At 34.5% G+C, this 27997-nt stretch overlaps 1 protein-coding gene across 4 annotated transcripts in view; it reads right to left on the bottom strand.

Annotated features, from left to right (window-relative positions):
- Positions 1 to 267: 267 nt before the first annotated feature.
- LOC111148981 (EPH receptor A5) overlaps positions 268 to 27997 on the bottom strand; it is a 342873-nt gene continuing 315143 nt past the window's right edge. For all 4 annotated transcript variants that reach the window (XM_022505840.1, XM_022505842.1, XM_022505841.1 and 1 more), the window contains 6 exons: positions 27374 to 27435; positions 25703 to 25912; positions 22737 to 22886; positions 11853 to 12046; positions 8742 to 8897; positions 268 to 373 (listed from right to left, as the gene is read on the bottom strand). In XM_022505840.1, coding sequence (XP_022361548.1) covers positions 268 to 373; positions 8742 to 8897; positions 11853 to 12046; positions 22737 to 22886; positions 25703 to 25912; positions 27374 to 27435 — 878 coding nt within the window. The remainder of the gene's footprint in view (positions 374 to 8741; positions 8898 to 11852; positions 12047 to 22736; positions 22887 to 25702; positions 25913 to 27373; positions 27436 to 27997) is intronic.

The following is a 27997-nucleotide window of genomic DNA, read 5'->3' as shown; positions in this document are numbered from 1 at the left end:
ACATAAGATAATGTTTAAATTCATGTTTTTATTCCATGCAGGTTATATTTGTTTCATGAAAAATGAAGACACTGAGGAAGATAAGGAGATTTTAGCAAAACACTGATTACAAATTCTGTGGCTGAAACAAATGCTCTCCTAAGGTTTAGAAATCACTGAGTTTTCCCTTTTTCCCTTTTTTTTTTTTGTTTATTTGTTAAAATAAATCTCAGGGCTTGTTTACAAAGTGCAGAATCATTCACTTGACGAAGTGACATTAAAATGAAGTTACAATGGCACCATCCCATTCACCAGCTGCACCTTCATTTCTTGAAGGCTGTTCATGATCTTCTTCTGGTGACCAACAAGAGTCACTCCAAGCCGTCTCAAATCCCTGCATGAAGAAAGCACACATTGGATGTATGTATTGATTCAACTAGTAGCACACCTCAATATTTCACACGGCAAAGACACAAAACTTTTGCACAAACTAGTTAAATTACAGTCCCGATTTAGATATATGGGGTCCAGTTTTCAAAGGCAGGTTCCCAAATTGTACCTTGAAAATCTGTTTGCAGCCAAACATATAATTTATAATAATAAGGAGAGCTATCATATGTATTTTCTCCCTTTTTGGGGCTTCATTATTTTGTTGGCACAGAGTGGTGGAAAAATAAATTTGCATATGCTTACCAATAACATTTAAATTAAAGGTACAATTTCATCGAACAATTTTGAAAATATGGACCTACCATAGGAACAATAACTTTCTTTTTTTTTTTGATAAAAGAAGGGAGCATAAAATATACTTTAGAAAATTGTACAGTTAAGCAGCTGAAGACCAAACTCTTCAAATGACTCAGTCAGTACAATCATTTTATACAACAGATATCTTTATGGGATAATAATCACTACATTGCTCTTATACTACTTCCAAATATTTTATTTTTTACTTGGAACCCAAAGTACTAGAGTTTTCTTCCTTTACCAATAATATCTAGGCTCTACTAGCACTTAGAGCATTCTGAAGATTACACACTCTCAGAAAGTCTTTTCAACCAAGATACATCGTTATTGTTTCTTTTAAACAAGCTTATTATTCAAAGAAATTATAAATGTTTAGATTTCTAAACTAACAGCATATTATGGAACCCACAGTCAATGCCCATGGTTATTAATTGTTATTTCATGGGCTATTCAGAAATTATATACCCTTAGGGTATGTATTTGGCAAATAAAATTATTCAGGTACATTTGGCAAATGGTAGCATTAATTACAGGGGAAAAAAGAACAAATCAAGATTTTTAAGTGACAAAACTATTTGCCATATTAGATTTCTTTAGATAATTACTTTATTGAATATATTATACTCAAAGGATATTTTTGCATTCAGAGTATCTCAGAATTCTTTAGAATTGGATACAATGACATGAAAATCATTATATGTCAAATTGGACAGCTTTGGAAACAAGTAAATCTCTTGATTATCAGAGAATAGAAATTTAAAAAATGGGTACAGATGTTCTACATATATATTAATGTTGGAAATAATTGCTTATTTAAATAATATCTTAGGTTTCTTTTTTCTTTTATGTTTTCTCGATTTTTTAGGGGAGTTTTAGCAAATGGCAAGGAGCTAAAAAAAGAAGCAATTGATACATTGATACTTAGGATGGAAACATAGTTCTTTCTTTCTTAGAATGTGAATATTGAACATTAGAAAGTATTAAATCCATAAGGCACCAGAGTACAAAAATATGTATGTGTGTGTGTGTGTGTGTGTGTGTGTGTGTGTGTGTGTGTATGGTCATGGAAGATAATCATTGGCAAAAATTAAAAGAAAACAATAAATAAATCACTTTGAAACAAAATCACTGTTCTTAGTTATGAAATAGGCTATAAAATAGATAATGACTAGCATAAGGATAAGAAAAGCTCGAGTCTAATTGTCTTTCTTTTTTTTCTTTTTTCTACTACATCAGTTCCTTAGCTTTGCCCCTGTTAGCATTATGGGCTGGATAAATCTTTGTTAAAGGGGCTACTCTGTGCATTATAGAATATCTAACAGCATCCCAGGCCTGTATCCACCAAATACCAGAAACATTGCACCACTGTTGACTCTTTGTAGTGACAGACAAAGTGTTTGCCATATGTCCTGTGAATAGAAAAATCTCCCCCCACTTGACAACCATTGCACTAATATAAAAGTAATAGGTGAAAATTAAGATGTCTTTTTCCCATATGCTAGAAAAATATATAACTCCATGACATAGATTTTTTGTTAATCATTCATGGATGAGAAAATGAAGGCTTAGAGAATTTAAATCACTTGAGTAGATAACACAGCTAGCGGGTAGCAAGGTTAATACTAAAACCAGGAACCTGATGCCAAAGTCTGTACTCTTTTAATTTCTCATTACTCTGAGATACAATTTTGAGCAAAGTACTTCAATTACATCCAATCATTTATTTATCTGTAAAATGAGAATGTTCTCATGATAACATCTAATATCAAAAACTCTAAAAGAAAGAAGACATTTAATGGTGGAAACTGAACACATACTTCTTTGAGGTTATGGTAACCCAATCTACATGGCAATTTCAGTTATGAGCTAATTAACATTCTCATGTTTTTACACCTTATGAACCAAGAAGAACTGTGTAGATGTGGGTATTCATGGGTGCTCACTAGCATAGTTTGGACCTAAGTCAAGTGAGAGAACTAAAATGTCTTAACCCAGAAATAATCATTCTCTGCTAGAGAATTTAAATAATTAGTCATCAAAATGAAGTTAAACATATGTTTTATCCAGGTTCGAAAGTCCTGATGTTATATATATACTTAAATTGTACAATTTATATGACTAATCCAATTATTAGGATGAGCTTTTGAAAATAATCACGAAAATTTATTCTGAAAGACCTGAGAAAGAAATTATAGGTTTCTCACTGAAATAGCATAGGTTTTGAATATACAATACCGGAATCTATTTGAAGTGTGTTCATGTGGGTGGGCGGGGGGGTGTGGGGTGTGTGTCTGCGTGCCTGCACATGCTCCACATTTGAACACTTGGTTGTCTCACTGACATAAAACCTCTGGTTTAACTTATTTTTATTGCCACTGTTTTAACTTGTTGTTATATTATATGTAAATAGGACTTCATTTTATCAAAATATCTTGACCGACCACAAGAAAAGCTCTGTTTCAGTGTTTTGGATATTTAAATTTTTTATGACATCTATATCATGTTAAAGAACAGATGTTTTGAGGAATCGTATTTGATTAGTAGATGTAGTTATAGAGCTTGTATTTATAGGCAAATAAAATATTTCTTTCTTCAAAACATTTCATATATCTAGATTTTAAGTTAATTTTTGAAAAATTTTCCCAGTGAGTTAAATATAAGATTTTATTTCAAGGTCAACTTACAATCTGATTATCTCCTAAGATGCACATGGATACTTAGACCACAGAAATTCTCTCTCTCTCCATTCGAACTGTTTCCCATCCCTCTTTCCATGGAAGAAATGGAGTTATAAAAACACAGCATCGCATTTTATATATTGCCATAAATTATGTGTGTCTTTAATGGAGTGCTGATGTTTTTAAAATCTGACTTGTCATTTCAATAGCTGTCAAATTACTGTGCAGAAATTTAGAAATAGCATGATTATAATGCATACAATATACCTATGCCTCTGTGCAATGTGATTTTCAGTGAAAAGTTCGGGGAGAAATAAGATCATTTCTGCAAGTTAAAATTGTTCTCAAAAGCAAAGAACTTTCTTTCTTTTTTTTTTTAAGATTTTATTTATTTATTTGACAGAGAGAGATCACAAGTAGATGGAAAGGCAGGCAGAGAGAGAGAGAGAGAGGGAAGCAGGCTCCCTACTGAGCAGAGAGCCCGATGCGGGACTCGATCCCAGGACCCTGAGATCATGACCTGAGCCAAAGGCAGCGGCTTAACCCACTGAGCCACCCAGGCGCCCCAGCAAAGAACTTTCTTAAGAAATCCTGTTTAATATTTGTTCTAATTATATGACAAATGACAATTAAAATAGTATTATAAAAACGTTTCTAGAAAAGGTTAAATAACTTTACTCCAATATTAATAAATGCATTAAGGTATTTAAAGTAGTTTTGTTCCTACTTTCATGATTTCTAAGAATTGCCATTTTGCTCTTTAGAGTATATATTAAATTGTCAAGTTAGCTGTAATAAAGTGAGAGAAATTTGATAAAAATTATTTTACATTTAATGATGAAGTTACTGCTCTACTTATAGAAACTTTTTCAAGATATGCCATTTTACTCATTTCATTTTTCTATATAGGAAATTTTATAGCTAGGTAAAATTTTAAATGTATTCCATTTATAAATATTATACTAAATGTATCATGACCATGTGTAATCTTAAGTAATACCCAAAGTCAATTCTAATGATGATGAACTATATTTCAGCAGAAGCTTATGAATTTAAACATAATAAGAAGAGTATTGTTACATAAAAATAACTTGGCTTTTGTCAACAAAACACAACCAGTTTTAGAAAAGCTGCGAATATAATGAATTGGTATTGATGTAATTACATTTCAGCATATTTTTAAATGTTATTCCATAATATTAAACAATGGAAAACACTGATGCTATGATACTAAAATGGCAGAATGAAAAACAGAGAGTAGCAAGAGGTGTCTAGTTGCAGTTGGAAAACTCTTGATTATTCAGGATTTAGCTCATTCATTTATGGGTACGTCATTCCCTCACTTCTTCTCCCTTCTGCTTTACACATCTTTTAGCCATATCACTGGTATTTACCCTACCAATACTGGCTGGATAGGAGAAGGGAGAAGAGAGATTAATAAATATTCATTAAATTCCAGTGTTTATTCTTTTTGTCATAATTTGATCATGCAGTGGTAGGTTTGAAATTTTTGGTTCCTTTAGAAGAATCCTGACAATCATTTATATATCTACTATACAAGATAAATATATCCACATTTGGCAAAGATTAACCATGACTGGTCATGGTTTTCAGTGAGTGAGACATGGTGAGACTATAAACTAGACTAGAAATTTTAGCTTCATTATGAACTACAAACTATGAACTAGACTAGAAACTTTACCTTAATTATGTAGAATGCAGAGGAGAGTAAGTACTCCTGTGTGTATTTTAGGTATATAGTAAATTATGCATGATGTCTTTATTGATAAGAAATCTACTTGAATTAGTGTGCATACATTTTAGCCTTAAATTTGTAAAACCTCCATTTTAATAGTCTAAGACACCATTTTAATAAATGATACTAGCATAAATCTCTTCAATTTATATACAATTGGCATAATATTTAAATTCGTTGGATTTTGCTCGTCTTCTGAATAATCAAAAGTTGACAATACGGTCTGACAACAAGTTAAAAAAGCAACTGTACTACTGTCCTTAATACAGATCTTTGGATTCAATTTGCAACTCACTACAAGCTTATAATTCCCCCATCAACCAGAAGTCTCTACATTTACACACCAAAGTACAGATTGTACTATTACTGCCACAACAATTGTTCTGTGTATTATACACAGAATAGTAAGGTTTAGGCACAGAGAATGGCCGACAGAAACACCTAAGGTTGAAAACCACATTGCTGAATACATTTTAATTCTAAGATTGCTAAGTTTCTCATTTCCTTTCCACATTAAGCCATATATGCGTGTGCTGGTGCAAAAAGAAGAAAGAAAGAAGAAAAAAAGGAAAGGAAGGGAAGGAAAGAAAGAAAAAGAAAGAAAGAAAGAAAGAAAGAAAGAAAGAAAGAAAGGAAGGAAGGAAGAAAGAAGGAAGGAAGGAAGGAAGGAGAGAGGGAGGGAGGGAAGAAGGAAGAAAGGAAGAAAGAGGAAATCACAAAATTAAACTTTTATGAAGGAAAATTTTTATCAAAGTATGCCGTTCTGAAAAATTGTAATATTTTCTATTCTTTTTTCTAAGCCCACTATGAGAACAAATTTGATGGCATAAATTCTAACATAATGTTTTACTTTAAGTATATGGCAGTTTGATCTCTTGTCTTATAGTAATTGATCTTAACTTTTTCCCCCATCTAAGAATTTATCACAAGTATACTTCCAGTTCTCAGTTTCTATTATGCCTTGGCAATTACACTGACAATAATATTTTATTATATTATTATAGCATTATGCAGCCTCCATAAAATTAGTGTTTGGATATTGGGTAAAGACCATGTGTAAAAAATCATTATCTAAAGATTTAAGAGCTTGTCTTTTTCTCTGCTGATAACCCAGCAACTTTGCCATGTGTCTTCAATAATTTTTTTTGGTGAAGGGCAAGCAAAATACACAGAAACCTTTCTCTTATATTCCTGACTCTTTTTTTTTTTTAAAGATTTTATTTATTTATTTGACAGATAGAGATCACAAGTAGGCAAGAGGCAGGCAGAGAGAGAGAGAGGAGGAGGCAGGTTCCCTGCTGAGCAGAGAGCCGGATGTGGGGCTCGATCCCAGGACACTGGGACCATGACCTGAGCCGAAGGCAGAGGCTTTAACCCACTCAGCCACCCAGGCGCCCCTCTCTTATATTCCTGACCAAGCAAGTAAATGATTACTCACTATTCTCTGAGTTATTTAAATGATGTTTTGATAAATATGTTCTTATAAAATAGCAAAAATGTGGTTAAAAAATAATAGATGAGGACATATATTTAAAGCCGCTAGAAATCAACTTCACTGGATTTGAGGTTTGCTGCCTCAGTTTCTAGTAAGGAACGGGCAATTATCTGCCCAGGAACCTGAAGCAACTGACACATGGAGACCAATATCTCTGAACAGGATGATGTTAGCGAGTGTCCTAATTTCTCTTTACTATTTCAGTTAAGGTAAATAAATTAAAAAACAAAATATCTGAAAGGAGGCAATATAGCAAGAGGCAACAGGATACCAAAGCAATAGAGACAAAGAGAAGAAGCAGAACCAAGTAGAGAAAAACTGATCAGACTAAAACTACTAGAGAAGAGAAATGGGGTGGAGAACCATAATTAGAAGATAATAGAAGGCTATTAAGTCATGAAATAAAACATACAAAATGGAGAGAGTTTGGGGAAAGTGTTGTCAACAAGTAAGTCAAGAGAAAATAATTAAAAGCAATGAAATATGAAACACTAAAATAAAGTTAGTTAAAGTGGTCAACATATTTGGGGCCCCAAAGAGATAAAATAAAAGAGAGATAGTTAATGCAAAAACCATTATGTGTGTTTAAAACAATTCTGTGAAGGGAGAAGTGAAAAATAGTGGATGTAAATATATACATATATATGTATAGGTGCTATTTTAATAAAAAGAGAGACATCACTTAATGCAAATAATTTTATTATATATTTACAAGTAATCTGACATTGGGTAGAAGAAATACCTACAGTATCATTTTAATATAAAATGACAAATGACTTTAATAAATTAAAATGACCATTTTTACTGAAAAATTAAATAGCAATCATGTAAAAATAGTTTTAAATTATCAGCAAAATTTTCTGTTTACTATCTTAAATATAGCACAAATGAGTTCTTTGAGCATTCAAAGAAATAATGGGCAAAGCATATATGTCATCAAATAGATACAATTTGGAGGCGATGGTGAGGATGAAATTCAGCAAATTGAGAGAACATGCTGAGTAGTGAGTTTAAGTCCAATAGTTATAGATACGAGGAAGAGAAAGTCTGAGAATGTGACATTATCTGGTGACAAATGATGGTACCCTGTTACCTTTCGTGTGGATGGACTGTGAATTCAATGAAGAAAAGAATGCCAGACTAGAAATGGTGAGAGACAATTGCTCAATGTTCATATTATATGAAGTAATGGAATAAGGACTGCGGTTTAGTGCTTTACAATGGTCTACCATGTTCTAATCCTTACAACAATATTTTAACCTTTGAATCTATAGGTAATTTAAAGTAAGTTATTATATTCACAGGTTAAAACATTATTCGTGTTAATGTAAGCTAGATGGAACCACCATAACAACAGATAATTTTCACAAATAACAAATATTAGGCTAAAATATTACACATACAGAGTATATAATAAAATACAAACAACTTACAACCTTAAAGAATTTAATATTTAACTCTAGTGATTTTTATTTATAAGATTTGATAAATGTTATCTTAAACGTGCAAACAGAAAAGGGCACAATTGGTTCCACTGAGATTGTACCAAATAACAATCAGAGGCAGAATCTAATATATCCTTGTATTGCAAGAATTAAGGTGCACCAGTTAGAGATTAGATGAGATTCCTGCCTGGGAAGCTTTGTTTGAGCTGTTGCTACCCAGATATTCATCACAGCCAAATTTTAAGAAAATGTTTTGTCATTACGTAGGACTAGCCACACCAATTGTGCTTACAGTTTGTTTTGTAATTACATTCATATAACATAAGTACCAGTATAAAAACTTTGTCAAAAAAACATCTTTTCCACAACACAAAATGCCAGTATTTTGCCAAGGAGCTGTTATTCCAATTATTCCAATATTCAAATGTTATTTATTTGAAGCAAAGAAGCAAAGATACTGGCCACAAGTAGCATTAACCATGCAGTTGTTAACAATACAGGCTAAAAAAGAAGAGGCTTCCTTGAAAGCTGTCACACATGGACAAAGGTTAACTGATTTCCCTTGACCTCATCCAGATTGGATTCTGAACAATTTTTCTCGCCCCAGCAATTATGTAAAAATTATCAGAAAAATTACTCACTCCAAGGTCACCTGAGCCACAGCGTCCATTGAACTGTATCCATTTTCCATGAAAATCTCTGTATACCGGCCCATTTTGATTGCTTCTAGCCATTCACCTACTGATCTGTAGGCCCCAGATCCCAGTGGGCTATGTTCTGCCAATAAATTAGATACCCTAAAACACAGAAAATAGCAATATTAAGAGTAACACTTTAACTCTTTTATAGCAAATTGTGATATTAGCACACAATCAATGGGTTTTTGTGTTTATATTTATAGGGAAAAATATACTAACATGGAAGAAAATTATTCAAAATATAGAACACAAAATTCAGATTTTTTTCTACCTGTAGTCAATGAAAACTTATAATGGCTTAAGAAGCAAGTGTTCTGTGATATGAAACATTAGCTAAAAATTCCATGTGGTGATTTAGATTTTACTTCTCATTATTGTTTTTTGTTTGTAAAAATAATACAGAAAATACTGCCAAAATTAGATATGAAGGATAATTTGTGTAAAGCCAATTGCTCTTAGACTTTGCTAGAGAAACTCAAGTTCATTTATGCTTATTTTCCAGGAAGCTCAGAAGTTATTTATTCTTCAATTTTGTGCTCTTACATAAGGGTACTTGTTAATTTACAGTAATAAATGCCTGTTACCTCTTTTCCTGACTTTAACATTTGGAGGCACCTAGGACTTGGCCCTATATCTTCTCTACTCAGGCTAGAATTCCATTCTAGGCAATTTTACCCACTTTTATGCTTCACGTAGCATCTATTTTTCTCTAATTTTTACCTTCAGCCTAGGTTTCTCATGTATTCATACAGCTACTTCATACTTCCATATTTATCATGGGAATATCCCCTCAACATGTCTGAAGCCACACTTCTCATCTTTTTCACATCCCTTCCCCATGAAGTCTTCCCTACTCTAGTATATGATCCAACAGTTCACTCATCCCTTGTCCTCAGTCTCCTCACAATCCACCATTATGTGTACTATCCATTCTACCTCCAATACATTGCGCATCTGACCACTCCTCTCTCATTTGTTGCCACTTCAGTGCAAGACATGTCTTACCTGCACAACTATCTAGCCTCAGAGTTACCCTCCCAAATTCTATTCTTACTCTCTACTGCAAAACCAAAGTTGTCCTTTAATGTTTTTATTTTGTTCAATATCTCCCTCCTCCAATAGTGCGTTGCTCAAAGCTGTATAATCAGCACCTACTCCACAGCATGACACAACATGGACATGTGACTATCTGGACGAATAAATGGGTATCTTGTGACTTGTAGCCTTTAAGCAGTGGGAGTCAAAGATTTGATGAAAATAGAAATACAGGAAGAAATATTTGGAAAGTAGGATCCTGAAGTTGAAGTTATGAAAGAGTTGCAGATTTTAGTAATAGCAAATTCTGTAACATGACTATTAGAAGGAGAGTTCAACGTAGGCAGAGACCAAAATCATTGAAAGAGAACATTTCAGGGTATTGAGAGATATTCAAACATCGTCTACATGTTTACAGAAATCACCAAGTTTTTGACGTGGATGAGAATAAAGGAAAAGACAATGAACAAGGACTAACACCTTTTAGAATTAAGATTTGTAGATGCCTGAAAAAAGATGGTTAGTAAATGGCATAGTCTTAAGCCAAATCTGTTTAAATGAAGCCTAGTTAGCTCATTCTATATATTGCACACAAAAAATATGAAATTTTTTTGGAGATTCTTAAACTGTTCCTAATCTATAATGATACCAATATAAACTAATGCAATCTAGAATATCTAATGTCTTTTTACGGTTTCCTTTCTTTATGTCCGTTTGTGACAACATAATTCAAACAAGTAGATGAAAGAAATGCTTAGTATTTACGTGATAATAAATAATTAAAAAGCAGATATTTCAGGAATAACTGCTAAGAAGAGAAATTCACCACTTGTTACTACAGAACGTTAATGACGCTTGAAGAGAAGTTGAAGATTCATTTCTCATTTGTATTTAAAAATGACTTTTTGCCTAGTAAACAAATGTTATGTCAGAATCATAGGACTTATGTAACTTTATCAACAAATTATTTCTCATTTAGTTCGCACTAATAGGCAGCCAATTTGGTCACACTTCTTGTAAAAATTAAAAACTGCCTCAAATATAGTGAAAATAACTATCTGGCAATTTTTTTAAAGTACAGAAACAATTTTTTAAAGGATAATTATGTAATTAATCAGGTTAAAAAGAAAAGCATGTTTTACAAATATACAGGATTATTTAAATGTATTCATGTGCATTCAGAATTTTTTTTAAATGCTCATTTGTTCATACCAATCTTTTTCCACAAATTACTCATTTATCAACTTTAAGTCTTGTTGCAACTTCACAGTAGATGATTAGCCAAATATCTGTGTACAACCAAATAAAAGCAAAGAATCTCTAAAGGAGTTGTCATTGTTCATAAAATATGACAGACTTTAAAATCTGTTATAAAGAAATCAAAGAGTAATTATTTTTAGATACTTCTGGTTTACGAGATGCTTATTTGTGCTTATTTGGCTTTTCTGTGTGATCTCATAATCTTATTTTGCCCTATACACACCTGTGTGAGATTCAAAACACATCAAAATACACACATTTGGGCTTTTTAAAAATATTTTTTTAAGATTTATTTATTTGAGAGAGAGAGAGAGAGCACCCAAGTGGGAGATGCAGAGGGAGAGGAGGAGAAAATCCCAAGCAGACTCCCTGATCAACAGGGAGCCTGACCTGGGGCTTGATCTCATGACCCTGAGATCACTACCTGAGTCCATGGGGAGTCTTATGCTTAACTGACTGTGACACCCCGGCACCTCTCATTTACTTTTTTTAATGGACCTAAACTTGGCTACAATAAACATTTTATTGAAACTGGCATTTTCACTGTTAGATTAGGCATTGGCTTTTTAATTATTTAAATTATTTAATAAGAATATTTTATTTTAAGAGAGTAACACTATGCAAAAACTGTATTTAGATAAATTAGTGTCATATAGCTCCATAGATTAGCATATATAAAAATGATTTTATTGGTTTAATGTTCATGGCATCAGTGTGAATTAACTACATGAAGAAAATCTCTCAGGTCTGGCTTCATACCTGCATGATGCATTAACCAGCGTCTTCAAGCTACTTGGGTTACGTATCAGCTTATCCAACATGTTGACGATCTCATCAAACTTGGGCCTGCTATTTCGGTCCTTCTGCCAGCAATCCAGCATTAACTGATAGAGAGCAGCAGGACAGTCCATGGGGCTTGGCAGACGGTAGCCTTCCTCTACTGCTTTAATCACCTGTGTAAAGCAAAACAGAACCATACTCAACACCACAAATTCAGTACAGAGTAGCTTGAGAAATTTCCTACCATCCAACTTTCCTCCTTTCTTGGTCTTACTTTTGCAGTAATAACCAGCATCACTACCTTTAAAATCTCTGGTTACTTCCATTTGCTACAAAGCAACATAAAAAAGTAAATATGTTATCACAATGTAAAACAAAGGTTTTCTTCACATATCATAAGGAAAATAAATGGTAATCATTTTTACATAAAATCTTGATGAAGGGTGATTTGTAAAATTAATTGACGTAAAAATAATGTTCATGTTTTATTTATCCTTGCCTTCTGGAACCAAACAGGGATTACATTTATTAGTGATTTTTCTGAAAAATTAATGCCTTTTTAATGACAAATTATGGGCAGATACATATTTTTTAAAGTAATAGAACTGCAATTTTACTTCAAAAGAGACTTTCGGATGGTAAATGATGGATAAGTCAAAGGCTAAATTAGCCTGTCTCATATATCATTTAATAATGTCAAAGTCTGTCTGTTTATTATCATCTACTGATTTCTATCAGGAATTTGGAAGGACTGCCTAAGTAGCACAGGTATTATAAACATCACTGATTTTTAAATAAAACAGAGCATATGAGTATTGGTCTAATTGTGAAACTGTTTTATCGAAAACATTCATAATGTTGCTGCTATCATCAAAATGTCTCACTAAAGAAGAAATTCATTTATGCTTCTGAACATAATACAAGTTTCATTCTAGAAAATTTAAATATTTAAGTGATACTAAAGCCAACTACAATACACATATTTCTCAAAATCCTATTGTGAATATTTCCTTAACAATTAAAGCTAATTGCATTTTTTGACAAAGAGTTTAGAGTTGACCTGACAAATATGTGTGTGTGTGTGTGTGTGTGTGTGTATAATTAGAATAGGAAATTTACAAAAACCATTTTGAAAAATTGGAAAGAAACCAGTCTCTCAATAATAAAGGAAATGGCATTTGAACAAAAGCAGTGGCACATGGAAAGAAGATGAAATGGCATATTTAAGGGAATTTATGATATAGTGGTAGAGGGGGAGGAGAGAATGTATCTGAGATAAAGCAAGTTCAGACTTCTCACACGGGATGGCTGTTGCTCTTTACTTTAGGCAAACACATTTATGGGGGTAGAGAATGTTGACAAGTATAATTTGGGGCTTTTTTTATTTGGGGTGAGTGGGCAATACCCAGATGGCAATTTGCAGGAATCTGGCTAGAGTGCAGGAGATATTAGATATGATAATGTAAATGTGAAAGTCATCATAACTTGGTCACAATTTGAAGTCAGACATGGCATATATCTCCCTGGGAAGGGCATACGATAAAAGTACCTGAGAAGTACAAATATTTAAGTTCGGACAGAGGAATAAAAAGTACTCCAGGACTCCAAAAACAAATGGTCAGATAAATAACTGAGTAACTATGAGCAAAATTCCTGAGAGTCACCTACCCCCTTAGTTAACTCAAAAACAATATAAAAAATTAAAATGTAAACCATGGTAGAAACTATTACAAAAACGGTAACATATCATCGGCCTACCTAATGTGTAAAAAGTTCATAAATATTAAAAAATAAAATTATTTTAAAAAAAGATTCAAGAGAAATAGATACTACAAAAGAAAAAAAGTCTAAATAAATTGAGAAAATAATCATTCTCTTTGGTGAGCAAATAAAAGAGCAAAAATGAAAAATCAAAAGTACCATTTGAACTTACATATTGAGGGACATTCATTTTTTATTAATTTGCTTATCATAAAACTTCTCATTGCTGATGTCAGTGGCTATTATCTTTAATAACATATATGTACCAAAATAAAATGTCCTAATACAGTTCAAGCCATGAAATATTGCACTATTCAGTGAGAACAGTGCTTTTTACTTACTTAAAACCTGATTTATTTCATAATGAATTTTTTCCCAAAGCTGCTATAAATAAGCTCTATTTTTTCTTTAGCACCTACAATTTTTAAACATTGTCTTTCCTCCACTGAGCAGCTAGTCTTCATATATGACTATGAAATGAATAAATTAAACCAAGTCATTAATTTTATAGGAATTTTATAAGTTATTTGATAGAGACATTATTTCCAGAATATATTACTTAATTTTATTTTCAGGTAAATTTATATATAGAAATATAATATTATGTCTCTAAGTTAACTTAAGTACCTGATCTAGGAAATTAGGTCACTGAATTTAATTCTACATTTATCTTTAGAATTTATCTTCAAAGTACATTTAAACTATAACTTTAGATTTTATATTTAGACACACTGATTTTTTTTTTTTTTTTTTCATTTTTAACTACTGTTTCCTTCATGGTTTGGGAGAGAAATGAATGGCATGTGCACTCTGGTACTGAAATGCTTGAAATCTATCAAAGTACAATTTAGGCTATTTATTTTCTCATAAAGTTTATAACGTATAACCAAGTGAATCATAATCTCAATTGACTTTCTTATTGCTACTACAGGTGTTAATGTGGATGGTTGAGATAGACAAAGGAAAGAAAGAAAAAAAAGAAAAAAAGACAACCAGAAGATTGACAATCTGGAACCAGTTCATATGCACTACATCTGAAGTACTTTTTTTTAAAGATTTTATTTATTTATGTGTAAGAGAGAGAGAGCACACAGGCAGGGGGAGCGGTAGGTTCCCCTCTGAGCAGGGAGCCTCATGCAGGACTCAGTCTCAGGACCCTTGGATCATGGTCTGAGCCAAAAGCGGGTACTTAACTGACTGAGCTACCCAGGCATTCCAAATCTGGAGTATTAAACTATGCATTTCCTTGGCGTTGTGTAAATTGACAGTATGAACACAATTTTAAGACTGCTGTTTCTTGGGGGCCAGGGGTGGCTCAGATGGTTAAGCGTCTGCCTTCGGCTCAGACCATGATCCCAGAGTCCGGGGATGGAGTCCTGGGTCAGGCTCTCTGCTCAGCAGGAGCCTGCTTCTCCTTCCCCTCCCTTCTTGTGCTCTTTTTCTCACTATCTCTGTCACTATCTGTCTCTCTCTCACAAATCAACAAATAAAATCTTTTTAAAAATGCTGCTTCTCTTAATACATAAAACTTCAATACTGAGTACCCAATATGGCATTATTCACTTGCAGCCAGCTGACTCTACTGGACCCATTTTCTCATCTCCGAGTCAGTGGTTTTGTCCTGACGTATATATATACTGTGCCCAAAATGGATATATATATATATATATACCCATTTTGGGCACAGTTTGCTTTCGCCACTCACAGAGGCTCAGCCAGCATTACAAGCTTTACAATGCTTGATCCACAAACACTGCATCCCACAGCATATCGCTCAATGAGGGCATGGACTTCCCAGTAAAGAATGTGTGAGAGTATCACATACTCACTGAAGGGCTGGTAAATAATTAACAGCTGGTTCTCCTTGGGGGTTGGGGGGGGGCAACATATTTGTAACATTTTCTTGTTTATGTGGTATGAAGACTCCCTCCATGTTAAGTACAAACTATCAGCATGATCTCACTGAAAATTTGCTAGCTAGTGCAAGCTCGTTCCAGCAGCCACTACACGTAGTTCATAATACGTTCATCCATAGGGCATTTAAGCTGATTTCACACAATTGCGGCAGGGAAAAATACCTGTGGAACCCAGCTGATACACCTGGGGCTTCTTGTTACTCTTTTGTAACAACTGTGGCCTGAAAATGCTAACCTTCAAGAATTAAAGATGTATTCAGGCTATCAGTTCAGCCACTATGACCTGCCAGATTCATAAATGAGGGGAATCCAGACTGGATAGTAGAGGAAGGAGAAGCAAAGGACCTGAGGTCCTGAGATCGATTGAAACCACAGGGACTACAGTGATTCCATAACGGGCCTCTTCTGAGTTCCCCCTCAGGAAGTTTCAGAATCCACGGACCCATGAAACAGATGCTCCCTGAACTTGGCTGGGGAAAAGTAGGTCTGTGCTGCAAAGGGTGCAGAGCCTAGCAATCATGAAAATTTGTCTCTCAGATCTTTAGTTGCTACATGGTAATTGATCAACCACCCTCAGCACTAAATGTTCCAAAGCCATCATCACATTTACACCAATGCCAAGCTCTGCACAGGTTACTTCCAGTTAGTTATTGAGTATGGCAGTGATAATAAGATAGGCTCATTTCTATGTGATTCCCGTGACAGGCAATATTACCACAGTCTAGCACCTCTCCCAGCTATCCTTCATCCCTCTTCCTTATAAGAATTGCTCTTTCACGGTACTAACGTATATCGAATTCCTTCTTGGCATAGGCTTCTTGCAAGACTTAGACTGGCCCAGGTATTATATCATAGGTACCATAATACAAACTGTACATGTATTATCTGCATTTATTGTTACCATATATTTCCAAGATAGACATTATTATACACATTTTATAGATGAAACACTTGAGACTCCAGAAGGTTAAGTAATTGCCCATCTTTACAGCCAAGAAGCAGCAGTGGCAAGATTTACACTGAAATCTTTCTGGCAAGCAAATCTGTGATCTTCCTATCTGGGTGAGGGGTCACATCATTGGAATTATTTCCCAAGGAAATAATATGGGAAAGTTATGGATCTTACTCCAGGGAATTGGATTTTTGTGTTTTGATGAATTAAGTTCTACCTAGGTTGCGAGTGCTTATGTTATTAGGTATTTACTTGAAATCTCACATATGAGTTATTTTGTTACTGTGAGATATGATGCTCTTCAGAAGTGACTAAAGTTTAAGAATATATTCCTGGAAATAATGTCAGATACAACAGAAATAGTTCCAGATACACCGATTTTTTGTAGGATTTATTTCTGTTTCCAATATTTATTAAAGGTATGTTGAGTATGTCTTTTTCTTAGCACATCAATCTTAGATCCATAGAGTTCCAGAGATTAAAGGGATCTTAAAAATTCTCTCTATCCTGTAGTGTAAATAAGGGCCATCTGTACCCCAGTGTTTGTAGCAGCAATGGCCACAGTCGCTGAACTATGGAAAGAACCAAGATGCTCTTCGACAGGCAAAGGGATAAAGAAGATATGGTACATGTATACAATGGAGTTTATGCCTCCATCAGAAAGGATGACTACCCAACTTTTGTATCAACATGGACAGGCCTGGAGGAGATTATGCTGAGTGAAATAAGTCTCAAGCAGAAAGAGTCAATTATCATATGGTTTCACTTACTTGTGGAGCATAAGGAATAACACAGTGGACATTGGGAGAAGGAGAGAAGAAGGGAGTTGGGGAAATTCGGAGGGATAGATGAACCACGAGAGACTGTGGACTCTGAGACACAAACTGAGGGTTTTAGAGGGGAGGAGAGTGGGGGTTGGGTGAGTCTGGTAGTGGGTATTAAGGAGGGCACCTATTGCATGGAGCACTGGGTGTGGTGCATAAACAATGAATCTTGGAACACTGAAAAAATAAAATAAAGTTAACAAAATTCTCTCTATTCAAGTCCACTCACTTTATAATCACTACAACTGACCAAAAGTTACAGATTCCAAAATGACTGGCTTTCTTTTTTTTTTTTTTTCAAGATTTTTTTATTATTATTTGACAGAGAGAGAGAGGGATCACAAGTAGGCAGAGAGGCAGGCAGAGAGAGAGGGGGAAGCAGGCTCCCTGCTGAGCAGAGAGCCCGATGAGGGGCTTGGTCTTAGGACCCTGAGATCATGACCTGAGTTGAAGGCAGAGGCTTAACCCACTGAGCCACCCAGGTGCCCCCAAAATGACTGGCTCCAGTTCTAGATTTTTTGTCTTTTATTTTAATTGTTGTTTTTGTTAAATAGCAAGATACATTTTGTTAAATAGCAAGACTTTTGAAATTAAATATTGATATTTCTTTATCGATCACTTTTTTCCAAAGGGATAAGAATTAACAAGAGGTTACCAGTCACTAAAATAATTACTTTCATTTAAGGGCAGGCAGCATTATCCTTAGAAGACTAATACTATCTTTAAAGACCAATATTTGTCTGTCAAATACACTCATTTTAAATACTATCTTACTGAGGGTAAAAGTCAAACACTTTGTTCACTGTCAAATCTTGGTAATATTCAGTATTTACCTGAAAACTGAATTCTTCATACTTTGGTTAATTATAACATGTTGTGTGCTATCGTAAAGTAGTTATTTTACCATGAAATATTCCAGTGATAAAAGATACATATATCAGATGTATATCTATATATATCAGTAATTAAAACAAAGAATAGAAAGAGGATGAGAAGCACACCCAGTACAAAGTAGGTTGACATCCTTTTGGGTCAAAAATTCTTGCTGTCTTAGAGTCAGATCTAGGCCAACAGAAATAGTAGTAGAAAACTGAATGTCCACAAAAAAAAAAAAAAAAAAAAAAAGAAGAAGAAGCAGAAGAAGAAAGAAAGTAATTCAAGTAATTCTAACATGAGAAGATTGGAAAGATAAATGAGGTGTTTTTTTTTTAATTTTTTAAAAAGATTTTATTTATTTATTTGAGAGAGACAGAGACAGCAAGAGAGGGAACACAAGCTGGGGGAGTGGTGGAGGGGAAGCAGGCTTCCTGCTGAAGAGGGAGCCTGATGCAAGTCTTGATTCCAGGACCCTGGGAACATGACCTGAGCTGAACGAAGTCAGACACTTAGTGACTGAGCCACACGGATGCCAATAAATTAGTTTTTAAAACATTTTATAATCTATGTGCTTAGTATATTCTATGTATTCATACATTTCCTAATAAATACAAGAGAAAGACTGTCACTAAATATAAAAATGCCACGCCAATAAATCTCTTATTTTGGTTTTGATTTTAAGTTCAGAAAAATGTTGATATGCAAAATGTATTTTATCAAATAAAGAAGCTTCTACTGACTTCAGGATATTATTTTAGTTCATGGAGTTCATGGTCTGATATTAAAATTATCTTAGTCATTCTAGCTTATTTTTTTTTTAAGATTTTTATTTATTTTACAGAGATCACAAGTAGGCAGAGAGGCAGGCAGAGAGAGGGGGAAGCAGGCTCCCCGCCGAGCAGAGAGCCCAATGAGGGGCTTGATCTTAGGACCCTGAGATCATGACCTGAGCCGAAGGCAGAGGCTTAACCACTGAGCCACCCAGGTGCCCCTCTAGCTTATTTTTATTATGTGTTGTTATGTTTTTTCTCTGTGATGACGGAGGCGGTCCTATATCAAAAGAAACTGACTGCAACGCTCTGTCTCCTTCACATAGTAGAAGGTCTCCTCTGAGAGATTTAGAATATTCTGCATGTATGGTAATGTCGTATTTTCATGTTGCAATGCCTTTTTAGAACCAGGTAATATCTGCAATGTAGAGATTATGGGATATAGCATTCAAAACACCAAATCAGTAATTTTGCTCTTTGAGAATTTTTTTCCTAAGAAATATTCACTGATCATGATTTTCAAATGCAGTAGATCTGTCATGTTTCTTGAATACAAATTGGGACAGAAATTGAGGGTATCAAACAGTGCTATACACAGAAATTAAATTCCACTAATGAGTGTGAACTTGTGAGAAAATATATAGCTTTTATTGTACATTTTATTAAAATCAGACATTTTAGGAAGATCTGCAATTGTATAATCATTTACTGTAAACCTTATTTAGATTCTTGGAAAACCCAGCCAAGGCCAAAATTTTACTTTTTATTGTTATAATTTCCTGAGAATTTGTATCAGCACTCCCTTTTATTTTTCTAAATAGTTTGAAATAAATATATCTGATGGAATATCAAGACTCTCAAATGGCTAAAATCCGAAAAATATATGTGTCCCAAATCCTTTGTACTTCCCAGTTTCTATGCCCTTCTTCATGTAACTTTGTACTGTCGGTTCACAACAGACAGTGTGACTGGGTCAATCCCTTGATTACAGGATTGGCTAATGGGATTTTAGCAGATACGTTACAGAAGGAGGTGCAATTGGGATCACTCTGGCCCTTCAGGCACTTGACAGATGAGTTCACATCTAGGCTAGTCTGCAGGTCTCCAGAGGAACATGAAAGCCACATGGATTAGAGCAAAGGTGCGCCAGTGTAGACCAGCGAACTCCAGGAACATGAGCATACCCAGTTAAGATCAACAAAAACACTTACGAGCATTCACCTCACATCATGTTGTACTGTGGTCTATAATTTTAATTGTGATAGATGCAACTATATCAGGTATAATTGCCAATAATGTAGATGACAAGGCTATACGTATCATACACATAGTTGAGAAGGACTAAAAATTCTGAATGACAGAATGAAAAGTCAAAATATTGTTAAGTTTGAGAAGTTAACTAGTCAAATAAAGAGTAAAGGTTTTCTTTGAGTGAAGAAACAAACACTGTCGTCATGGCAGAATAAAATACATTCACAAACGTTAAAGGAGAGAACGGTATTAACATAATTCTTGAGAAAAGTTGGAAGCCAAACTGTGAAGTATGCTATAGTTCAAGTTACTGTTTGGCATTTTTCTGGAGAATAGTAAATAGCAAATAGGTGTGGTCTTCCTTTAGGCTAAAAATTCAGAGTAATTATTATGTATTGAGTTGACTATTTTATACTCATTCAAAAGGCTGATCTAGGTTTACTGGTTGAAAACAAAAGGAAGAAGTAGACATTGATTCAATGAGAGACAGTGCGGTAGTTTGGTACACAAATTTTAGAGAATCCTGTTTAAATTTCTGGTGTAACGATTATTATTTTTTGTGACCTTAAGAAAGTCATTTAATCTCTCTAAGCACCATTTCTTAGCTTAAAAACAGGAATAGCAACAGCATCTTTCTGATGAGTTGTCAAATATATAATAAGAGTTCAGTGATTTTTTTTGTACCATAGCCCTAGCCCAAAATAATAAACCTAAAAAAGATACTATGTTCTCCTAAATTTAGAGAACTATAAGTCAGCGCTCCCTCCCAAAGCCAGGTTGAGTGGGACACAAAACCAATTGTAGCAATTTGTAGTAACTACAAAAAGGGGAGGTTGGCTGCCTTGCTGTAGGCTTGTTGAGAAGTAGGAATGCATTAAGCCCAATTTAGTTTTGCTGTCAGAGAAGAATGCTGTGAAATTACTCTTGGAAAAGCTGAAGTGTGACCCTGGTTTCTCACCCAGAGAGATTTGAAGAAAGCAGGCTGGCTGGAGCAGTCTGCAATCATAGTCCAAAAGAAGGAACAATGGCTGAGCAACCCACCAGAAGGGGTTTCTCACCAGTGATGTATACACGTGTACTATACGGTGAGAGCCCGTGAGGTCGGGAGAAGGCAGCGAGTGAGAGGAGCTGTGGGAAGTCCCAGTGCATCCTCACCCTCTAGCGACCTGCAAAGTGAGGGTTTCCCCAGGAGTCTGTGCAAGAGCTCTGACACACACCTCACTGGAAAACCAGAGTTCGGGGATCTGACCGACAAGAGGCATCAGCAAACTAACATAAAAACAATCCTGCCCTTTCTTTTCTGCATATTCATCAAGGACAACTCTGAAAAATCTAGGTACAAACTTTAACAGAGGAGGAAGAGGAGCAAACACGTGACCATTCTTCCTTCCCAGTCTAGGTAGTGAGGGTCAGGCTGGCTCTGTAAATGCGGAAACCACTTTGAAATGGATATGGCATTGACTTTGATTTAGACTGGACTTGAAATTTTATATCTGAAATTGAATCTTAATTACTGGTATGGGACTGTTGTTTCAATAAAATGCAGCTGCAGAGCTGTAGTCTCTGTCTAATAACCCCTAAAGGCATAGGAGTGGGAGATTTTACAGAGCATGGATGAAAGAAATAATTGGAGGAAAAATAAATGCTTTAAATAAGTATGCTGTTGAGTTAGGACTGCTCCATATACTGGTTTTAGAAAGAAGTAATGAGGTAGTTGATAAAGAACTTAAGACAGTATGTGGCACATAGTTAGGGTTCAAGAAATGTTAGTTGCTTTCATACTTGTTGTTATTTGAAGGGCAAATATCAAATTTCTGTGTAATCCAAAATGGGAAGGACTGTATTGAATAGTAACAATGGAAAATTACAAAGGCAAAGACCAAAGAGCCATATTTCAGGCATCACATAATAAACATTCTGAACTTGAATAGAAGAGTTTTTCATAGATCCTTTAATTTTAGGTTCCTGTTATTCTAAGTGTAAATTATTTTTCTATATAAGAAAAAAATCTGTGCTTTTCTGCAAATTAAATAGACAATCCAACTCTTCTTATTTTTTTTTTAATTTAAAGAAACATAGATTATTATTTTTATCCCCTAAGAACATCCACTATTAAATCAATATCATCCATCCTTTTGGTTTGGAGTATTAGCTGCCTTTATCAAATGCAAATCATAAAAACTTGGCTGTCAGTATTCATTCTCTGATGGCTCGTTCTTCATCTTGGAAAATGGTAGTGACATAAAATGAGTGAATTCTCACTATAGTACAGCTAACACAGTCTGGCAAGGGACTGACTTTTATGTAATAGTAACTACCTCTCCTTTGCACTAACTTATTTTGAGTTTCTGCATAAAGGCTATTTTGACAACAACAAAACAGATCAGAGGATAAGCAAAGTATTTCCTTTTTTTAGGCAATTGTCATTGTGAGAAATGAAAAATTTTCTGTCTCCTGACTCAGAGAACAAAGCACTTCATTCCAGACTTGAAGGAGAGTAGCTCCATACTTACATCTTGATTGGTCATCTCCCAGTAGGGTCTTTCCCCGTAAGACACAACCTCCCACATCACGATGCCATAGCTCCAGACATCACTGGCAGAGGTAAACTTTCGGAAAGCTATAGCTTCTGGGGCAGTCCATCTGATTGGAATTTTGCCTCCCTAAAATTGAAAAAGAATAAAAGAATTACCACATACTTCAAATGACTCTCAGGTTATTGTTGCCTCACTAGAAAGATCTGGAAAGAGATGTAGCATTTTTAAGTGAATCTGTTTGACAGCATGCAGTCTCTTTTCACATATCTCAGGCCGTAAGCACTTGTAGGCTGACTACTAATTGGCTGTCCGGAAGGTTTCTGGTTTAAATTCTGTTTGACTACTGGAACACATACAGGACCCACATCTCAATTACAGTATCATGATGACAGCTCGATGAGGGAAAAGCGGCAGTCAAGCAAATCAATAAGGTATATTTTCATGACTTTCTAACAGAGAGTAAAGGACTGAAATTCCCAGGGCATTGTTTTTTTTGTTGTTGTTGTTGGTTTTTTGTTGTTGTTTTTTGTTTTTTGTTTTCCTTTAACATAGGAATTATAAACGGGAAATCTTGGTTGCTGAATGCAACCCTGAGAGGTTTAACAGTTAATAAGACAAGCGTGAAAATCACGTATAGTTATATTGTCCCCTATCACTGTGCAATTTCTTTTAGACTGGACTTCACTGATTTTCTGCCAATGTATTTTTGTGTTTGTTGTGTTACAGACTGTTTTTATTTTCATTTAAGAGATAGATCTCTCATTTAATTTAACCATATTAAAAATTATGGCAATTAGATTTTGGGGAAAACTTATGACATTATCAAGTTTGGAATTTTTTAATAGTAAAAAAAACTGGTTCTTTTTCTCTTAGTTCACAAAATAAACACTTCTATATCCTGCAGGCAAACTCAGGAAACCAAACATTTCATCCACAGGCAAAAATATATTTAAGGGGGAAATGCATAGGCTTTGAATATTTTCATATAAAAAAGATTAAGATTAACTTATGCCTTCCCATTTTGCAGAGAGGATATAATTTAACACTAGCAAAAAATGGAACTTAAGTTGCTCTTTATGAATCAAAGTTTCAAGACATGGGGAAATAACAGTTTGATGTAATGCTTGAAGTTGTTCCATGAGCTGAGGTTAATTTGAACTATTCAAACTATGTTTAAATTATTTGTCCTTTATATATATATGGTACCACCACTTTAAGAAGACTTTCCTGATACATACTTTTGTTAATTAAACATTCAAAGATAAGATCACATCATTAGGCATGGCCATGTGTCATTGGGATATCTATAATATGTTCTCACTTTTCCTTTTAAAATCATAATTTGTTGATTTACTTCAAACCTCAGCCTAGGATTTTTCCTCTGGTCCTCTGACCATCATATCTGACATCACTATTATCTGAAGTTCCCTTATCTTCTCATCTCTCCGTATATGGATTTTCCATAAACTGATCTCACCGCTCATTTCAGAGGAGTAGGTCTTGCGGGTCTCAGGAGCTCTGCCTCCGTTCCCCTCTCCCCAGCATGATACACTGACAGAGACCTTGACAAATCTATTTTATGCATTTAACCAAGATACCAACCAATCACAGTGGGAATGGACTTTTCTATAACCTCCTTCTTGCTTAGGCTAAGTTTATTAAGTGTAGCTCTAATCCCAAGAGAATTCTTAATTGAGGTTTTATTCAAGGCAAATAATGACAATGATAATTAGGTCTAGAAGAAGAGGGATATTCTACCAATTAATTTATTGATTTATTAAGCTAACGATTAGAGGGCTTTGTTTGCTTAGATAAATTACTCTTGATTTTCAGTATAGTACAGTCCCTAAACATCCATGAGTCACAAAGCAACACTGAAAAAAATGAAAACAAAAACAGCCTTATAATCTATGATAAAAGTTTATTCTTAGGCTATGAATAGAAGTCATTTTTTAAAAATTGAATTAAATAAACAAATGTGTAATATATCTATCTTAAGAATGTGAGATGCCAAAAGTGTTCTTCTGTATTGAAACAAAAGTTAACCAAATCTTATAATGAAAAAGATACAATGAAAAATATTTCTAGCTTCACAAGGAGTTGGAACATTAAGGATATCTAATTTCATGTTTTCTTGACACTGAAAAGATTTAGAATGAAAATAAGGGATTCAAACTCAAAACGTGCAATACACAGACTGCCCAGAAAATTCTGTTGTACCAATACCCATAGTTTGCCAGCAGAAAAGAATCGTTGGGTACATACCATATTGATTCAGGAAGCAATTACTTTGCTGGAAAAGGATGTTGATTTATGCTAATTATGACAACATGAGTTAGTGACCAATTTTCCATAGATGTGAGCTTAACAGTTAATATAACATGTCAGGGAAGTAATTAGGCATTAAAATACCTCCAGTAAATCAAAACTTTTTGAAGGAATAGTTCTTTTATTTCGTATCATGTGAGTCCTTAAAAGGTAGGTTTAGCTATTTCTATATTTGTTTTATAAATGCAGACACTATAGTGCAGAGAGTTTAAGTTATCCAATAATGTTATACATGATTATATATTCATATATATATAATATTAATTACTTTTAATGTAGGAGATTCTCTCTTTAACTTTCTCTTTTACATTTAAAACTCTGAATAATTTATATATTGTTGTATTCACTCTGAATCTAAAGTTTTTCTTTTTAGTATCTGTAGGAAGAAAAATGAATTATTGTGCCCCAGAAAGTGAATGCTTTCAGTTTAATATATAAATTTGCTTATATTCAACAAGTAGAATTGTCAGATTTTTTATCGCCCCCCCACCATTCCTTTCTCTCTCTGTCTTCCTATGTGAGAAGAATGTCCTTTTTACTATTTCCTTTAAAAATCTTTAAAAATTAATTGTCTCTCATCTATTGTGTCAGAAATGCATTCTGTTAGTTCTTACCCTCGTGGTGTAGGCTGCCTCAGGATCATCTTCTAACACCCTGGAAAGTCCAAAGTCAGACACTTTGCACACAAGGTTACTGTTGATTAAGATGTTTCTGGCAGCAAGGTCTCTATGCACGTAGCCCATGTCAGAAAGGTACTTCATTCCTGCCGCGATGCCTCTCAGCATGCCAACAAGCTGAATCACAGTGAACTGCCCGTCGTTTTTCTATTAAAATGATGTAGAAATATTAATCCAGCAACAACAATCACTGGGGGGACATTTAAAAGGATCTTCCTTCAAGCCCCAAATTAATACTCTCACCAACCTCATATGCAATTTGTGTCTGAAGGAGAATGGAAAAAATTATGAAATATATCATTAACTTTGTAACACAGATCAGTCCTCTGCTTAGTCAAAGCCAACAAGGCTTTGAAAGCCCTTGTCAAAAATTTCAGTTAGTGGCCTAACAAGCATTGTAATTTCTTTATTCTCAGTCGTCAGAGGAGTACGTTCATCCCTCCAACCTAGTGCCTACCTTAGATGAACACTGTGTCTTTTTTGAGGTGCTTTGAGATAAGCTAGCAGGATAGGCACACATTGGGTTTAAAAAAAAAAAAAAAAAGAAGAAGAAGAAGAAGAAGAAGAAGAAGAAGTGGCCGGAGGAGATAAAGGAGATTCTTCAGGAGCACGTAAGAGGAAGAGGATGGAGCAATGACCAGGACATTAGTGTTTCTCAGCAGCTTGCTGACTTTGTCAGGGGCTCTGGACTTAGCACAGGCACACAGCATAACGCCCAACTAATGATTATTTTGAAAAGTAGGAATAATATGGCCTTAAGAGACTAGAGAACTTGAAGATATGTATAAGAAATTTGGTAACAGAATCTGGTAGAGACTGGAGATTAGAAGAAAACTTGGTCTGGTCAGTCGACTGCCATCATCAATGCACAGGACCCTGGAATTATCCCCAGAAAGGCCATTGTCCCATCACTTTGCCTAATCAATGGTAGCAGATGCCATATGAAATGTGAAGAAGTAAAAGCCTATAGCTTTAATCAGACATGCAAATATGTTACCTTGTCTGGCACAAGACATAGGGTAGTAATACAGTGAGGTGCCAACCATAAAATTTAGACACTTGTAGGTAAAAAGAATCTTTTCCTGCAACCCAGAAGATCTGACAGCATTAGTGATACTGTTACTACGTGGCCATTCTTCTTGTACGAAGAGTGGCTGGCTCTCAGATGGATTACAAGCGTATTTGACCTCCTCATCAATACAGATGGTTTACATGGACCTTAGACATTTTTTTCTTGATACTAGATACTCTGAGAAAGTTAGGTACTTGTAAAAAATCTTCTTCTTTTTTTTACCCCTTTCCTTTTCTTTCCTTCTGTCCTTCTTCCTTCCTTCCTTCTTCCTTCCTTTATCACCTCTTTCTTTCATTTTTTGGAAGGCAATTTAACATACATTTAAATAAAGTTGTAGGGACATACGAATTAGATTTGTTTAAGTTTCTGGAAAGGGAAATTTACAAACCAAATTTTATTTCTTGAAGTATAACTATTCTGACTCCAGATATTTCTTTTGATTTAAAAACTCTAAAGTGGCTCAAATTCAACTTCAACATCACAGGCAGCATACAAACAACACTTCATTTGAGTAATTAAACGTGTTTCAAACCTACCTTTAAAAATGTATCTAAGGATCCGTTTTCCATGTACTCTGTCACTATCATCACTGGTTTGCCTAGAAACAAAACAGCGGTATGAACTGCAACTTTTTGATTTTGCATTCTTATCTTGGAAAAGTTTACTGGAAGGTTTAATTTTTGTCCAAACTATATATATTCTTTTAAAAAGTGTCCTCTTCAAATAGCAAGTAATTTTGTGACATGATGTTATCTTACTGTAATGGGTGGGGCTAATGAGAAGAAAGTATCAGAAGAATAATAACATTGGCATTTCAGATATGATAATACATCATTTTCAATATTAAAATCAATTCGTGTCAAAATAAGTTTGATGATGCATTTTATTTTAGAGGTAATGGTAAAGCATTGTGAATGTATTTTCTTTTCCACAATTCTGAACAAAAACTCTTGTGCCATTTAACTGTACTACTTAAGAATCCTTAACTATATGTTGTATTTTCCTAACTTTCTTTCTATATTCTTGTAACTCTTTTCTTCATGACTACTTCTCTTTTTCTCCTTTGTCACACACACAATCTCTATCAATCCAAATATTTTCATCTTTCAGAACTCTGTTCTAATTCCTCTTGCCATCTGGAAACTTCTCTTGCAATCATT

The sequence above is a fragment of the Enhydra lutris genome, unplaced genomic scaffold (assembly GCF_002288905.1).
Source record: "Enhydra lutris kenyoni isolate GAN:26980312 unplaced genomic scaffold, ASM228890v2 scaffoldscaffold21, whole genome shotgun sequence".
In the NCBI taxonomy this organism is placed as follows: Eukaryota; Metazoa; Chordata; class Mammalia; order Carnivora; family Mustelidae; genus Enhydra; species Enhydra lutris.
Note: the sequence above shows the minus strand (reverse complement) of the source record. Positions and strands in the feature narration are given on the sequence as shown.